General features: G+C 43.0%; 2 protein-coding genes across 2 annotated transcripts in view; both read left to right on the top strand.

Moving 5' to 3' along the window:
- Window positions 1-16,068, top strand: part of LOC132912206 (uncharacterized) — a 201,837-nt gene extending 185,769 nt beyond the window's left edge. The window contains exons 5-7 of the mRNA XM_060969432.1: window positions 335-507; window positions 10,641-11,005; window positions 11,812-16,068. Coding sequence (XP_060825415.1) covers window positions 335-507; window positions 10,641-11,005; window positions 11,812-12,023 — 750 coding nt within the window. The 3' untranslated portion in view covers window positions 12,024-16,068. The remainder of the gene's footprint in view (window positions 1-334; window positions 508-10,640; window positions 11,006-11,811) is intronic.
- LOC132912217 (peroxiredoxin 2-like) overlaps window positions 1-18,002 on the top strand; it is a 361,669-nt gene that overhangs the window by 305,908 nt on the left and 37,759 nt on the right. The gene's annotated exons all lie outside the window — the stretch shown is intronic.

Below are 18,002 nucleotides of genomic sequence, written 5' to 3'. Positions count from 1 at the left end.
CACTGTAACCATATTCTCGTATATCTGACCGTGTCGCAAATTTATTACGAACCCGCTTTCGAAGAAATAGCAGCGAAGCTCTGTGGCGAATCTGCTTCGCAATTTGCTACGTAATACGGCGTATACGCGATCGTGAAGATACAAACGACAAGCTTAATTTGGAAAAAATGAATTTTCTCGCTTTTCCTTCTCGTCGATTGATACAGCTGATCGAAATACGCTAGTCGATACTATAAATCGACGTTCGTGGAAAGAACGTAGCTTGGTATTATAATTCCACGTAATCGTATCTCAGGACGTTCTTCGTACTCACCACGTTCTTCGTGCGTTACAGCTGCGAGAGTACACGCTAACCGAAACTTATCACGAAGACGACGTCGAGGTGGAGTTCGTCAGCAACGACAATCTACTAGCGAACAGTCCGACCCCTAGGGGGATCGACCCGAACAGGGACCTGAACGAGGCCATCGCCGAGGAACGGAAGGAAATGGACACTCAGAGATACAGGTACGTTGCTCGCTCGTTCGTTTTTATCGAATTCCTCTTCTCCAGTTGTCTTAGCAACGCGAATAGCAAGGGACCAGGAAATACGAAACACGAGGGACAATTTCAAAATTTCGTCACGACAATGAAAATCCTTCGAGTATATAGTTGGCGATAGAGTCGGACAAGAGAATCTAGTTGATGGCGAAAAACAATATCGACAGACGTACCGACGTTAAAAGATACGAAAATATGACAGTCGAGTTTGATACTCGCATAAATAACGGTCGAATCTGGTCGACTAACAAACGCGTGACGGTGTCCAGACAGGATAGGAGAACTTGAAATAGCACATCGTAGAGAAAAAGCAAAGAGTGGGAAGAGATAGTTTCTTAACCTTTCCAAGGTTCTTCATAGATAATATCTATCTTACGTTCTTTTGGCTTTTGTAACTGCGATTCTGCTCTACCTCTCGTTCCCATTCGTATCATTACGAAATCCTTTGGCCTTCCTTTCCACTTTTCGTTTTTCGCTCTATTTCTCTCTTTAACTTTTACGATCAAGCTGGGCCAGTTTCATAGAGGAAGTTCATCTTTCCCCATCTCTGCAATCCCGCTGGCGAGCTGGCTTTGTGCAACGAGAAATGCACGCAGAATCGTTATTTCCCTCTACTTTCTCACGTAGCGCAGGCATTTGAAAAACTTTCCTGAAAGTTGGGCAAATTTTTCACTGCAACCTCCCTTTTAACCCCATTGAGAAATCTGACCTGGTATTTCTCTAGGCGCTTGCTGAATTAGAGTAATTGCGCTGTGTAAACACGTAAAACGCGATCGACCGGCTACACCCGCGTTTCGCTGTTTTATCCGGAATGCGTGCGTTAACACTCGACGAACTCTTGCAACGCGAAACGAAAGCTATACACGCTTTAACGTGTAACTGTACAGTCTGGAAACACGCCGGAAATCATAAACATCCTCGTAACTTTGTTCTCAAGTTGTAATCTGCGAGTCGTAATTCTAACCGCGATATTCGATAATTTCCAGACGTATCTGATAACGAGTTTCTGTTTTATCAAACGCTTCGATATGATAGAAAGTAATATCTCGAATTAATTATGTTGAAGTGATCGCCACTTCTAAGAAAACTCTGCATCTGGTCTTTGGTTTTCTCAAGCGCTAAGGTCATCGATAGATGACAGACCATAAGCGGTACACGTGCGACGTTGGCTTCAGGGTCTTTTAGTCTCAGGGTAACATTGCTAGCGTGAGGATCTGGACCAGCTTACATCGTATTCCACACTTTTTACTTTAATATTCACAATATATATACTTACAATACCTTACAATTTACCCACGCGTTTCTTTAATTCCACATACACCGAATAACCTTAACAAATTACGAAGATAATTTAAACTCTAATTCTAAACGAATTTTCCAGCTTACGACTACCCAAAAGTAAATGTATTTTCATTTGTACGATACCAGTTAAAAGCGAGACTAAAGTAGAGTGGCGAACGAATTTATCCAAGTGCACGTGCGAAACATTCTGGTATCGATTTACGAAGACGATGCACACGCTTGTGAAACTATTTCGTAACAGGTAGACCATAAGTCTCGTACATTTTCACGCGATCCGTTTAACACACGACCGCCAACTTCCATCTTCTATGCCGGATATTATTCTTGCGGATACTATTTATCCGCCGTAAAACGAAACCCATGAAAATGCAATAAGAGACGACCGCGAATCAGATGCGCTTCCGGCCGTCGATTCTCTTGGGTCAGCGTATACATTTGACATCTGATGCTCGATAACGATATTACTTTTCGCGGACTTGGCAGATTCTTAGTGGCAATTTCTGCGATACTCCCAGTACAAAGTAGAGTGCCCTTATCGTCGTAATATCCGGCCCGGGCCAGTCCGCCGACACGATCATCTCGAAACGAACGATCTCGTCGTAACTTTTCCCTTACTTTATACTTTCCCCTATACTTTACCTCGCTTCCACTCTCCTCCATCTTCGCTTTCCTTTCCGATCTTTCGTTCGCTCCACCGTCCCTTTTTCGGGGATAGCAATTTTTATCGAATCAAGGTCTCCGTACGACAGGCACGACTAGAGTCTTTCGTCTTGTCGAATCGAATCGCGACCACTCGACATAACGTTCCACGTGGAAATTATCGATTTAAGTCGATGAAATTTCATTTTTACGAAAGCACAGGTCCGTGTTCCCTTTTCTAAATCGCTAAGTCCATGCGTATTTAAGTTTCCTTCTTCCAGGATTTGAATTTCCCGGGTCGATAATATTTGTTAGATTTTGTTCTGTTAAATACGTTATCGACTAAGAAAGTTAGGAAGATTTGTAATAAAAATATCAAAATTCTGTTATCCACTGTCACGAATAATCGAAATAGCAGAATAATTTTCTCGTATAAGCTTAAACTTGGCAAGGAATTTTCACCTGTACGACTTTTTAAGGTGTAAATTATTCGCGATGAAAAGTATAAGTGGGCAGACAACTTGATTCCAAGAACGTTTAATTCTAAAATAATTGTTCTAAATTCGAGATAACGTGTGATGGACACTCAAATCCTTCGTGACAGTGAGAACGTATCGGTACCTGTTAATCGGTTGACAGACGGTAACTGACTTTCCCTTCTTCGGTCACACCGTATCGTTTAGATCTACAGATCGGAAAATGTCTATATCCTTCGCGTCTATGTCAGCAGTTCAACACCCTTCGTCCACCATGCGTCCACGTATCGCGGAAATCTCAAAACAGCAAGAATTCGACAATTAGATCGACTGGAATCAATAAACGAGAGAATCGCGATACAAACGTTATTGGGAGGAAAACGCTGTATCGATCGGTGGAATAAATTTTTCAGCCGAGCTGCGGGCAATTGTTTCAGCTCCCCTCGTCGAAACAGTGTGATACCTGCGACCAACGTCGCTGCAGACCAACGACAAGCGTAAAATACGTTGCTTCGGGTGCGAAACTTTTAACCAAATTGGAACAACGTGCAGACGAATTTACTTTTTTCCGGCGTATACACGCAGCTACCTTGAATTCGATGCCTCGAAAACGTGAAACGCCTGATCAAGCTTATGCCGTACTGCACAGCCTCGAAACTTTTCAATCTACGCTGTGAAAAACCGATCACCGATCTTGAACCAACATTTTTTCGCAGTTTGATCGATCGGTCGTGAAAGCTGCCCTTTCGTCTCGCTAGTCTCGGAACAAAAATACCGAAATTGCCGAATCGTATTTTAAGAGCCGCTATCTTATGTATTTTACTTGAGCGCGTGTTTCTGCGTGTACAGAACGTTAATGACAAGTTCCATAGAGAAGCTGTCACGACAGGTGCAACAGCTCATCGAGGAAACAGCTTTAGAAACGTTTCTATAGACGTCGGCTACCCCGAACAATGTCGCTCGACGTTGAAAAAGAAGTGTGTCGCTGGCCAACTACGACGCTATATTGAATAATACTGCGTACAATATCCTAGATGCCATTCACTCGAGTGACCCACTTTCCTTTTTCAAATGTAATCGCGAAAAAGAAGATGCTGCCGATTATTAGAACGACGAATTCCAAGCGAGTTATAGCAGGTGAGCAAAGTATAGCGAGATCGTAAAATAAAGCGTTAAGTAGATTTCTGAATCGGACACAATTTAACAAGAAGAATCGTCTTGCTATCCGTATCTCTTTAACGTGCTTAATTTCCGTGCAACGCATTTAAACGGTTTCTTAATGTTGATAATTTTGGATCTTAATTGCCGAAATAATGGCAAAGGAACACTGAGATTACACTTAGTATTTATATTAAAATAGTTATAGATTCGTTTGATAAAGGATTTCAAAGATATTCGTCGATACACACTTGCACGCTTCTCACCACTTTCTTCCATACTCGACTGTTAACCGACTGAACAGTTTACATTCGTTTGTTTTCGAGACACGTACTTCCACACACTCGTATTCACATACATGTATCACTACTACGCGACCAATCTAGTCTAGCACACAAAATTATACATGTCTCAATACTTAACAAAGTATTCGAAACTAGAAAAAGTCAAGTAATCGTTAGACGATACGAAGGAATATCATTTAACTCGATACCTTATACGAGAAAAAAACTATCCGCTGTATGAGATACGTATTTTGAAATTTGTACTGTAAAATACGCGTAGTTGAAAGTTCGCAAACCGCGTTAAACTCTGAAGCTTTATTAAAGATAAAACGTGTTCCAAGCTTTTAGCGGTACTGTACAGCGTCATCGGAACGAATCTCGGATATTTTACATGTTAGAATTTAATCTTAAAGTTAAGATTAATAATCTGTGGAAGACACGATGTTTATGTTAAAATAATATTCAGCGATATTTATTAAACAGAACTACAGAACCAAATGTATATAAGCGAGTGATATAATTAACAACGTATGCAGATTGTTGACAATTGGCCAGTTACTCTCAGACTAGATATAGATAGTGACCCATGATCCTTTAAATATTTTGAACCCCGCTCTCTATACAGTAACGAGTATGTGAGTGTCCTGTTCAAATGCCTGTGTAGGTGTCTGTGTAAGAGTATTTGTGCCTATGCGTGTAATATCGTTGTATTCCAACATTACAGTTTTTACTTTTACAGAGAAATATATTTATTTTTATTTTATTTTTTTTTTTCTTCGCCAATAAGATATAACACTTTACCAAATGTCCATAAGAACAAATTGTAAAATAACCAAAATAAAATAAAAAAAAATTAGCGATGCGCTTAAACCAAAGTATACACAGTAGGTACGTTTAAAGCTTCTCTAGTTCGATCCTGATCAAACGTTACGGATCTCCACTCGTTACGCTCCTCTCGAACTAGATTCCAAGTGGAAAACGAACAGTAACTCGTCGACTAACCGATTCTCCATATCTTGCATTTTACTGGTAATAAAGTAACGACGTGTACGCACCGTTTCCAATCGAATGGGAGAATAGACGCTGATGAAAACAGAGACGAGAGAAAAATAGACGAAGATGCAGATTACGGTGATCGTCGGGATACGGTTGGAAGGCCGGCGATTCAAGCCCAAGGGTACGAGGCCGATTACCAGAAACGACGATCGGCACTCGAACTCAGAGTGGCCAGATAGCACCGTGTGCGATCGAATCTCGGACGTTCTTGCGTTTCGTCGACTCGCGTCCTTATTGATACGTACCTTTCTCCGCCCCGATTCGATAGATCATTCGTAAGACTACGAAAAGCGCGATAATTGCAAACTCGATCGCACTTATCTTCCGAAGGAACGTTGCAATTACTGCGATCGAGGAATGTTGCCACTCTGCGAGAAATTCTTGGAACGAATGATAGTTGCGGAATGTTGGACGATTTTGGGAAGATATTTAAATTAGGTCAAACGTGGATGTGGAATTTTTATTGCTTTCGGGTGGGGGAAAACGAGGCAACTTTAAAACGATGTCACGGATAGATGCAACGATTCGTAGAATTTGAACGGTTATTGTAAAAATGTCTTTGCGGATATGGAAATTTATGCGCGTTATTAAAATAAAATGGTTGGAAATTTCCTCGCTGCCGTAATTGGATACGACAGTGATGGTATTGGTGAAACGAATTGAGAAACGTAGCTTTTGGTAAATGTACTTTAAGCGAATTTACCGTCAATAACGTTAAATGTCTTGTAACTTTTACGTGGATTTTCCGATTTGTTTGAAACTTTATCAAGATAACAAGGATAGTCGTGTCTCGTTATATCGCTAATGAAGTTTCACCAAGTTCTATGAAACACGTATAACGTACCCGTAAAGAGTTTTCCAAGGTAAATGTTCAACTACTTTTCTAAATCGCATAAATAAGCATTGACACCGTAAAGTAAATATTATAGGAATAAATAAAAGCACAATAACGAACGAACCGCGGTTTCGACCGTGCGTGGCAGCTGTGGTGGTTGAAAAAAAATTTCAGGCACCGACGGTTGTCCCGGCTTCACGCTCCTCGCATTCGAAGATCCAACATAAACAAACAGCTTTATTTACTCAGTTCCCAGAGAGAGAGAAAGAGAGACTTTTTTTAAATTAGAAAGGTTGCTCTTTTTCCATGAATACAGAATGAAACTCAATTACTTCGTAAAGAAGAGCCAGCTTTCCTGCGAATGTTCGATCAGATTACGATTAATTACTACTCGTGATGAGTGTCCTTTGACGATGCAGCAAATCAAATATCGCGAATATCGTATCCGTTTCTGTTATCAAACGTATTCCGCTTTTTCGCAGAATTAACATTAATTCCGTAGCGTGTTACGTCACGTACGAATTATCGCTGGAATTTCAATAGAAAAAGACGAGAAAAACAAAAAGATAGAAATATTCGAGCGAAACAGCAAACAAGGATTCGTCGATGGGTCGTACTAAAAGAAAAAATTCTGTAAGCTTCGCGATGGACTACTTTCCTCGACATATCCACCGAACGTCCTCATATTTTTTGCAGAGTCGTCGAAAGCAGCAGAAACCGGAATTTAGCGTCGGCTGGCGGACGCGAATTTATGCCTCCGTGAGCATTTGCATTTTAAAATTGTCAAGCTCCGGCTGTGCACGGTAATGAGCTATCTGAATTGCAAATTCAGATATAATAACGCGCTTTCGTAAATATATTTTCAATTACCCGCGAAGGTGACGTTACGCTTAATTGACCTTTCCGTTTACGCGAGCAAATCGCCCATCGAGTTTTCGAAAACGCTCCCCTGGCTACATCGGCCAATTTTCCTATCAAACGGTCGGTTCAAACTTCCGAACAGGCTGTTGCGCGTCCCAGCCACCGGCTGTAATTTCGTTTCGCGGATCCTACGTGAAACGCTCACCCTGTTTACAATCTTGCTTTTCTACATCAAAGTCACGATCATGGAATTAATTTTCCAACTAAAAATCCCAGAACATTACTATCATCGTTGATATAAAACGAGAATGATTGGAAACGATAAGTTGCCCGTAGATGTTTGCGCATTTGTAGCCACTTTAAATGAGAACAAATTTTACGTTCCACTTTTAAACTCGACGCTCGTTGCGTGTCGAAACTTTGCATCATTTTTTTCCTTTTTCCTTTCTTCGTACCGGTTGTGCGATCCTCAGACATTTTGTCATTTTTTGATCGTCGTTACACGCTAATGTTTGCAATAACGATGATTTGCACGAATATTCGCAGTTTTACGATAGAAAATTACACCTTACATCCATCACACGGTGAAAAATAACTGTTCTTTCGCAGCCTATTTCGCCTTGAAGTAAAAGATGAGAAACTTCCTAAGCCTAACGAGCCACGAAAGCTTCATTGTTGACGTTAGCTGGTTTTTCCAAGAAAATGCAAAATTATCGCCCCTCTCAGGATGCTTCTATGCCAAAAGCTTCTCGGCCCGGCTTCTTACATCCCACGGTTTAATGTGCGCGGCAATTAAGACAGAGGGTAAGATTATCGTGCGGCAACGCATTAAAAATGTTATAACCGGCGAGAAATTAGCGAGAACTGGGTCAACGCTAATGTCGCGCGGATGAAACGATTCTCGGAAAAACGAGAGGATGGATCGTGTTTCGATGCCGGTTAACGTCGATAAATACCGCGAAAATTTCGAGCGTTTTCCTCTTCGTTCGTTCGTACCTTTTCCACCAGAGCGGAGAGAAACGGGGGAATAATTTAATTCTGACGGAACGCTGGTCTTATTTTCTCGCTGTGTATCGCGACAAGTTCTTTTTTCACAACCTTCGGTGTACTGCGATGCTCGGCGGAGATTAGGCGAAAAAAGGCGTGAAAAATAGTCGCGCCAGATCCACCGTGACTATAAATAATCGCGCAAAGCGAATAACGACGACGTTAATAAATTTGAATATTAACGAGACCATTAATAGCAAGGACGGCGCAAATGAGCTTCGGGGAATCTTCCTTTTTCCCACGACGAGCAGCGGTGCTTTTATCGAAATAGTTATCTGGCGACGTACGTCGTGTGAAAAATTCATTTTCACGACACGATCGCTTCGTCGAGACGTCGAGACTCGTCGACCGAGAAAATCGCGTCTCGATCGATCCTCCGAGGACTGCGCTGCGTCGAAGTGCTTGCCTCAAAAGGCGAATCTCCGGTTATTTTCGAGCCTTCTGACGAACGAACGACTCGTAACTCACGACGAACGATCAGAGAAGGAATAAACCGGCGAAACAAAAATCTCAGGCGAGATTTTGCCACGAGAACCGTTCGCGAGAGCCAATTCGCCGGTGTATCCCGAGGCCTGGCGAGTGTCTCCACGGCGGAATTGTCGGACGAAATTGAAATCATGCAAATGCTAGGGAAATAAATTAAAAACGTACACAGCAGCGCGTCAGCCTGCCTGTCTACCTGATCCCCGTAAATTGGAAAAAGCTACGCGGTGGACTTAAACTTCTCGGGTTAGGTTTATTTTCCGAATGGGCAACCATCGGCGAGTGAGATTGCACCGTCTACTCTGGTCGATGAGGAGAACTCGTTTCGCCGATGATTTTCAGTTCTGGGTTGCTCGTCGGGAAACTCGAGCTCGCTCAAGACCGACATCGTCTAATACTAAGAAACACGAGAAGATCGAAAATTCCAGAGCGCAGAGTAGAAGGATAGGGGAACGAGCAAAGCGGGATGAATAAGTTTCGGTTTGTGAAACAGAAATCTCGCTTCTTCTCTCTTCTCTCGACACCTTTTTTCTTTCTCGACCTCTCTCTCTCTCTCTTTCTGTTTTTCCTGCGGACTAAGGGTCTCGTCGCGTACAAACGTAGACACGGCATTCGTAAATCAACTCTCGAAATTGTTTTCGAGTGGGCCACACCTCCCACGCTTCGGCAAACTCCGCGTCTAGAAATCCAAGCAACGACCGATGGACTGACTACGTGGACACGCCGTTTCCGATAATTTTCCTCCTCGTGGGAAAGTGTCCGGCTGGCGACCGATGCGTTTTGATACGCGGCGAGCATCGCGGTTGTTTGAACAGATCTCGTACTGGAACGCGATGGAAGAAGTTTGTGGGAATTTCGATGCGTGTAAACTTTTCTTTCGTCCGTTGGCGTAAAACGCGCCACTTTTCCAGCGGCGTTGTAACACAGAAAAGCTCGTCGGTTAATTATCGAAGTTAAACCACGACATAATTAAATACCTTCGTGACCGACTTGGAACTGATGCGCCGGATGACGAAAGAGTAAAGCGATAGAAAAGTTAGTAGTTTTTTCGCAGGCACAACTTTTTGAAATATAAGCAAGTTTCGAAATTGTAAATTTATATGATGCCACGAGATGGAGGACAAATATTTTTGAACGTGCGTTTTTTCCGTTTGAATCTTTTTCTTCGGGAAAATAGGTTATAACGTACATAAGCAAATTAAGTTTTTTAGTTTTCTCAAGCACTGAAGCCATCGACAGCGTATAGACAAAAGACTGTGGGACGAAGGCAGATCGCAAACTATAGACAGGCGACGATGGCTTTGTCACGTAATAAATAACGAAGTTTTATAAAAAGGCGAATGAGCAATAGCCCATTCGTATACTTTATTAACTGCAGAGTACAGACTGACTTACCGACTAAAGGACTGGGGTTTTTATCTACTCATTGTGACTCACATATCTTATTGGTGGGAGTCCGGCTATTGTCTTTTCTTATTGCTATCGCATGACTAAATGTTATTGGCATGTCCCATATCCCCAGATGTCTGGATCTTGGGTGGCGTCACAGCTCCAGGGTTTTCAGTCATACGGTAACACTGCTAGCGTGCTGGATCATCTGGACCAGCTCAAATTATATTCCGACTTGTATTTACGCTTCTGTATTAAAATATATTTTCCACCTTACAATTTCCCCACGCGTTCCTTTGTTCACACATCTAATAACCTCAACGTTAATACATCGAAACGGCATATATACTTTCGTATGTAATTCCATAGAATTTCGTAGAATTCGTAAGAATCTTGAATTAATGTAACAGATGAAACAAATTTCTGTGCAGATCTCATTTTTCTAATCGTCTTTACAAAGATACGAATCTGCCAAAGTATCCGTAGTCTGTTAACGATAAATTATAAGAATCTATAGAAAAAAATTCCATAGAATGTTGGAATAAAACGATCGATTCTCGTATATTACAGATATTGGACGACGACCGGAAGTGGTCAGATGATAACCGAGCTTCCACGAGACAATAAAGCAGCGATCATGGACAGCATAGCTTCGTCGTATGCGTTACAAAGACCCAGATTCAATGCGACACCTCCGCCCAAACTTTCGAAAGTCGATGGAAAGATCGGCTGGCCTTACTATCAAAAGTACAAACAAACAGCGGAAGCGCAGAAGGCACAAATCTTCGAGGATATTCAGAGGAAAATGGCAAACGCGACTAGCGGCAACAATCTCGGTCGTTCGTGGAATTCCACCGACATCACGACCCAGCGTCAGCACAGGCTCAGAATGAAACATCATCGACTAACGTCTAAAGGAAAACGCTTGAGAACGCGTGAGTAGAAGATCTTGGTCCTGTGTATTCAGCTTCTCCTTGAAAACCTTTCTCAGCTGCTTCAAAAGCGACGTGACACGGTTCGTGCCAACAATGACTCGACCACGTTGATGCGATCTTTTCATTCGTGGAAATTAATGATAAAACAGAGCTTAACAACGATGTGTTCCGCGCAAATGCTCAAAGAACGTTCTCTTTCGCGCCTCTCTGACTCGCTGCATTTAGAATCGCGGTCTTTGTCGCCGCGTCGATTATCTTTTTATATTTTCCGTTTCGTTTCATCTCTTCTGTTGCGTGTAAATACCGGTCTAACGCTTGTTTTCCGACGACTTGAATTTATTTAAAACCAGCGACAAAGCTCGTCATAAACGGACACAAGCGCGCATTCTGTTCTAATCTCTCGGTTCTCGATTACGCTCGTTCATTTAATCCCTCGCTCTACGATTTTTCCCGAAACTATTTCATCCGCGTCTATTTCAATCCATAGATCTTTATATTGCTATCTTGCTTTATCTCGTCGAATCTCTGTTCGAGTCTTTTCCTTCGCTACGTTTCATTTTCGTAGCGTCGAATTTTCCTATTCGTACGAAACGATGCATACGTAATCTGATATGCTAAAGTCTAACGCGTAAATAGATCGTATAGCCATCTGATGACTCATTTGCTTGGCAAACGCTGACAAATGTCTCTTAAACGAATAAATTTGCAAATGCCCATTTTCGACCAACTAATTTCCACGACAAACCCAGTTTCCATTTAATCGAGACGATCGCACGATGATTAATGGCGTTGTTCGATGATCGTAGGTCCTCCGAGGGATTGCAAGGTCGGAGAATGGGGTCCATGGAGCGCCTGTAGTCGTAGCTGCGGCGTAGGAGAGACGCAGAGGACGCGGAAGATCACGATAAAGCCACGCCGTGGCGGATCAGCGTGTCCGCCTCTGAAAGAGACCAAGTGGTGCGGCAGCGCGAGCCCTTGCTCCGACGGCAAATCCATCGTGGACAGCTATCAATGGTAGTCGTGTGGTCGTCGGTGAAACGATCCCGTGAACGACGAAGCCGTCGACTCGAGATGATTTACCCTGAACGATCGGAAGGGAAGGATTCGAGGGACCCAGTGGGTCTCGACGAAATAGACGAAAACGGCTGGATCGTTAGCGGTCCGCTAGATTGCGTCAATAACGTTATCGTAGTCGTAGCACCAAAGATTTCGCACGGGCAGAGACGGCGTCGATAATATCACGATCGATCGTTTATCGATCGATCGAGTCAATAATTATTTGTCTATCGGCAGCTAAATATCAAACGTAACGAGAAAAAAAAATGAGAATCGCGCCGCGTGTCGGGAAAATAGAGATGCAAAGATAGAGGAGTAGGCGAGTCGTGCGTTACCGTGTAAACGGATGCGACATGGGAATAGAAGAAGAAAAGCCGCGCAAGGAAGCTCCTTCTGTCTTTGTCCAACAAGGCACTCACAATGCGCACCGATGCAGTTGGTTTGCACGGTGTTGCACTTACGTATTTATCGTACGAATGTGAATGCGTTATTAGACAAGGACACGAGGGATTTCTGCGCAGCGTTCTATCGCTATGTCGCTTTTTCAGCTCGCTCTCGCGTACACGCTATCCTTGTATCTCTGTGGCGAGAAGAAACATCGTCCGTTCCGAACCTTGGCCTACAAACCGAGTTTCCTGCTCTGCATAAAACTCGTTCGTGTTCGACCCTCGGTCGGATCGACATATTTTCTGGATAGAGCGTTTGGAAACTCCGTTGGAAAGGGGCCGAAAGGACGAAGGTATAAAAATGCAACACGAACGAGTTAAGAGGGATCGTTGGAGCGTAGAATGGCGCTTAATTTTCGACGACTTTCGCGCACGGACGCTTTTCAATACGCCGTCGATCGATCGCCAATCGACGTCGCGTTTCCTACGCTATATTTTCTGCGTTAGTTCGCAGCGCGAAAAATTCGTATCTCGATCTAGCTTGCTTCTCGGTTTAAACGTCGGTCGACCCAGCGTCGTATCGACACGCGGCGATAATCGTCGCAACGCGTTTTCAAACTTGGACGCGCGGAAGAACGAACGAGAAGGGAGGAACGCCTCTTTCTGTCGACGACCACATCTGTCCTTGTTGAAACGTCGAGGCGTACGCGTTTATCATTCGTGGACTCGACCGATCGGAAACGAGATAAAGGTTGTCGCGATTCGAACTGTGAAATTCCACGAGAATTCGAGCCGGTTTACGGATTATCCTGGCGGGATAAAGCGAATTCCCGAACGCGATCCGCTGAAACTCGGATACGGGCGTCCCAGTTCCCACCGTTGTCGGATATCCCGTCGACGCGATCCAGTCTCGTGGTTTGGCAACGACCGAAAAAAAAAAAAAAAAGAAAAAAAAACGAGGAAAAAAGGAGAAGAAGAAGGAAACGAGGGAAGTACAGAGTTTTCCGAAGGTTCGAAAAATTGCCGGCAATTCCCCGAGCGGCTAAGGCGTTGAACGCAATTAGTCCACTGGTCTTGCACGATGGAACGTCGTCTCCAGTATGTATGTGCTAGTTACTGTGTGTATGTGTATGTGTATCGCGTGTGTACGTGCGACGAACGAAGAAGCCGGTGGATGAGAAAGTTTCTCGGTAGAAATCCAACGGGTGGTTCGCGTGTCGATCGACGGTCTTAGAGGGACTTAGTAACCGGTCGCCGGATATCCTACCATCCGAAACTAGCTTTGCATTTCTTCGCGATTCGTGTCCGGGACACGTATCCCGGAACCTGAAAGCGTCTATTGATTCTACGCCAGCGCCAGTAGTTCAGAGTGAAGGGAACATCGAGGGGATTATGGAGATGCTACGTTTGAATTTTTTTAAAGAGAGAACCTGCATCTTGTGACTTATAATCAGGAAAAAAGCATCTATTACTTGTACGTGTGTGTATCGAGCAAAGTGAAATCGATAGTTGCGCTCTCGAATTTATGGACGACGTTGTATATTTCCGCGTTTGCATCGCTTCGCTGCTGCTACGGTTCTATTAACCTTTTAACCGAGTGCACTTCTCGTTCGAGTGGTGTTCGCGTTTTCATTTGAACGGTGCAAGAATTTATCGATCCCAGCCCCTCTTCCAACGTTTCTACTTGGCAAATGGTGTATATGAAAATAGCAAATACCGCGTGCTTCGGTCTCTATTATCGCTATAAAATGATTAAATACTCGGTTAAGGGGTTGAAAGTACGCTCTTCGACGGATCGATACCGACACATGCAACAACATCTTACGACGCTCATCTCGCCCTGTCGAATTCGTAAGAGATTTACAAAGAGAGAAAAGGGAGAGCGCGAGAGAAAAATAACGAGAGAAAATGAAAGAAGGTTCGTTCCGCGAAAGATCTTTCCCCCGCGCCAATGTTACGGTATTCGTTCTCATGGCGTGATAGGGAAATTTTTATAAAAAAAAAAAAAAAGATATCATCAGGTACATACTTAGGTGAGTGTATTATATCTTAGGCGTAAATTTAACGATAATAATTAATAACTAACGTTTAATCGTAATTCGTTAATTAATAGGCTCTGGTATTACGACGCCCGTCGAGGGCTGCACGCGCAACGGCTTGTCCTCCTCACGTAATGTAATGTTATTTCGTAACGGGCAACGCTGCAATTATGCGGCGCGCTATCCGTCGAGGGACACCCTGTCGTGCGTAGTCAACTATCGTTTCGAGTAATTAAAACGATCGAACGTGGTAAAGGGTTGGAAACGAGGGGAAAGAACGACGTAACGTAACCGTATTCGTTTGAATTTCATCGACTCGTTCTGTAAAAATAGAATTCTAAAAGAAACATTTCGCTATTGATCTATCAGGTTATTCCACGAGTAATATCGTCCCTTATCAATCGCCGGAACTCGTAATTAGTCGAAAAACGAGAACGATCTGTTAGATGTAGAAGCGTGTTCCCTCAAAAATAACCGATGAATCGACGAAGTTTCCCGAATGTCGGATATGTATATAGCACGATTATTAAAGCAAGAGACATCGTAATATTTCCAATATTTTCATGCTACGATCAACGATCGTAATTAATTTGAAAAATTAGATCGTATAGAAAATCGTACGTTTAGTTTCAAAAACAAATTGCAAAATAGGAAACATATGTCGCGCTGTTCCTCCCTCCCTGTAGCTTCCGTGTACAGGCACGGAATTACTTATGGAATGTCCGAATGAAAATAGATTAAAAAAGAAAGAATCGATAGAGTACAAAAAGAAAAAAAAAAAGAAAGAAAGAGATTCGTAGCCAATTTCGACTACGCAAGATACGCGTAATAATACGCGAGATAAACAGGAGCAAGGTTTCGCTTATATCCACGGAACGAGAAAGTTGTTCGGTGGATTGTAAAATTTCTCGCGGTACAATACGCGCATTACGATAGAACCGACGAAAGGGAGGGCCTTTTATTTCAACCGGGAAGAAGGACCAAGCCGTCGCAGTTTTAGCAGCATTAAGAGAAAGGGGATGAACGTTTTATAAACTAAACGCTCGAGGGGACGCTTTCTTAACGAAAGTTTCAACGACACTGAGAGAGAGAAGGAGTAGCCGTACTTTGCCTAAGAAATAAAAGCGCGAGATAACAAGGAGAGGAGACGTTACCAAAGAAAACGCTCGTGTAAATGTATATCTTATCCTTTCCTGTATTTCCCACTTGCCAACCCCTTTGCATTTCCCCTCGAAAAACTTTTTCCTGCCCAACCTCCTCTTGAATCTTCCGTTGTCCTCCATCTTTGTACCCACAAGCGTGTCTGTGTCATTTTTCTTCCTCCCTCTTCTTCAAACCTGTCGCAGACGCATAAACGCTTCTCCTCTCTTTCTCTCTTCTCCCTAACGCGTGAGCGGCTCACGGAAGACAATGACAAATCAATGAGAGACCGACCGAAGGGAAGGAAGGAGGATGATTCTGTACAAGTCACTGTGCATTCTAGCCTCTAAGGACCTAGCCGATAGGACTAGCCGTTAAGCAAGAATATGTAGCAATGTATAACACATAAGTTTATATTACATAATAAAATCTGTCGATAAAATCCGTTCGAACGATATTTTTCACTTGTGACGTATGATGAATGGTATTCGTATCGTAATAAAGTAGCTATTATTTCAGGAATGGTCGTACGATTTTCGTATCCCGCTCTGGTCTCCTCAATCTGTAAGATTCGCAACGAAACGGACAACCGTCTAAGTCTAATCGAATTCCATGAACGAACGATCGAAACGTCGTAGGTTTCGTTCGATCCTCCGTGAAATCGTTTGCTATCACAGTCAACCACTCGTTGCAGACAAACATACTCGAGCGACGTTTACCTTGTTTTAATTTAATCTTCTGTACGAAATGTTATCAGCTGATTGAACGATAAATGTATTCTTTTTCTACGTTCTGCAAGACCGATCCCATCGGTGTTAACGCGTTATATTTTTCTTACAGAGAAGTAAGAGAAGATGGAAAGGATTAAATTTAGCGGACCATTCGATGGCAGTTATCGTAGCAAGAGGTAAAAAAACGTAACGGTAGAGAAACATTCTTCGATCGTAAGGTGAAAATGCAACAAAAATATCGGTCCTTTGATCGAATCGCGCCACGTATATATGTATCTCATGTACCTTGCGTATAAGGGGTAGTGTACACGTTTATACTAGCGGTAGAGAAGCCACGGTTCAGCCATTGTTCCCTGGAAAAATCAGCAAGCGAAACCTCGTGGATAGAACGCTTTCTGTTAACGATCCGATCCCTCTTCGCAAGCCAACCGACAATATTAATAATCGTCCCGGCGGAGCAATTCCAGAGTCGGAGGGTAGAGAAAGCTGCCACCGTTGGTTGTTATCACGCAACATTACCCGAAAATAAAGGACGCGGTGCGGTTTGCTGGGAGAAAGACGAGTACGAAGGACAGGTAGCCAGAATACAATACCTACAAGGCGTACGGATCTTGGAACCCCACAGTCAGATAAGAGGGTGGAGGCAAACCCACAGCCGCCCTTTGCTCGACCCTCGACTTTCGAGGACGAGCCGAGTGCAATGATGCTGCACGAAATCCAACCTCGTCCCCCTTTTACCCATTCAGCCGCACTTTACCGAACCCTTCTTTATCTCTTCGCGTACAGTTAATCGCATTAACGTCGCCCGTTTCTTTCGCTCCAGACTTTTTGCCGTTGCTTACTCGAACGTAGTATTTATTCCCGGGGAAGAGAAATTAATCGTGGAGTGCTTTTCAAAGAGACCGTCTGTATACGATGTCGTATAACCAAGAAAAAGACTGGAATTGCCTATGAGAGCGATATCGTGGGGAGAATTAATTATATTTAAGGAAATATTTTCGTAGAATAACATTTTCCTATTTGGGGCTTCGAGAAAATAGCTTGAACGTGTTTAGGTGAGAATCAGCCTGGTACGCGCGTATGATAAATTTGTAAACTTCCTTTTCTCGGAAGCAGAACGTCTCGTGGAAAATTTGATTGTTCGTTTTCGACTTATTTTCACACGCAGAATGAACTTCTGTCGATTATTTAGTCCTGTCCAACCAAGAACGACAAAGTTTTATTTCGTATCTTTTTCTTATCTTTACACGTGTTATTTTCTACGTGTTATTCGGTCGGACTCTGTGCGATATAGTTTGCTCTTAGATTTCCCGAATTCACAAATTTTGTAGAGATACTTTTACAAATAACGCGGCGAATGGCGGGTACAAAAAGAGTGAACGAACAAATAAATCGTTTGAACGACGATGACCGTGAGAAAAATTTTCAAAATTTTCTTCGCGCCAACTATCAACGTGTCAGGTGCCAAAAAATCGTCTCGATGCAGGATGGATTAAAACTCGGAATAAATCAGGTCACTACGAATTCTACTCGTCAAAATCCACGAGCCTATTGTTCGCCGGTACCTGAGGCAAGTTCCGAACTCGACAGTGCAAATGTTTAAACGAGATAAATCAAAGGACCAGTGGGTGTCTTCTGGCTTGTT

This window comes from Bombus pascuorum, chromosome 11 (assembly GCF_905332965.1).
Source record: "Bombus pascuorum chromosome 11, iyBomPasc1.1, whole genome shotgun sequence".
NCBI classification, from domain to species: Eukaryota; Metazoa; Arthropoda; class Insecta; order Hymenoptera; family Apidae; genus Bombus; species Bombus pascuorum.
This window is presented reverse-complemented; position numbering and strand designations above follow the sequence as displayed.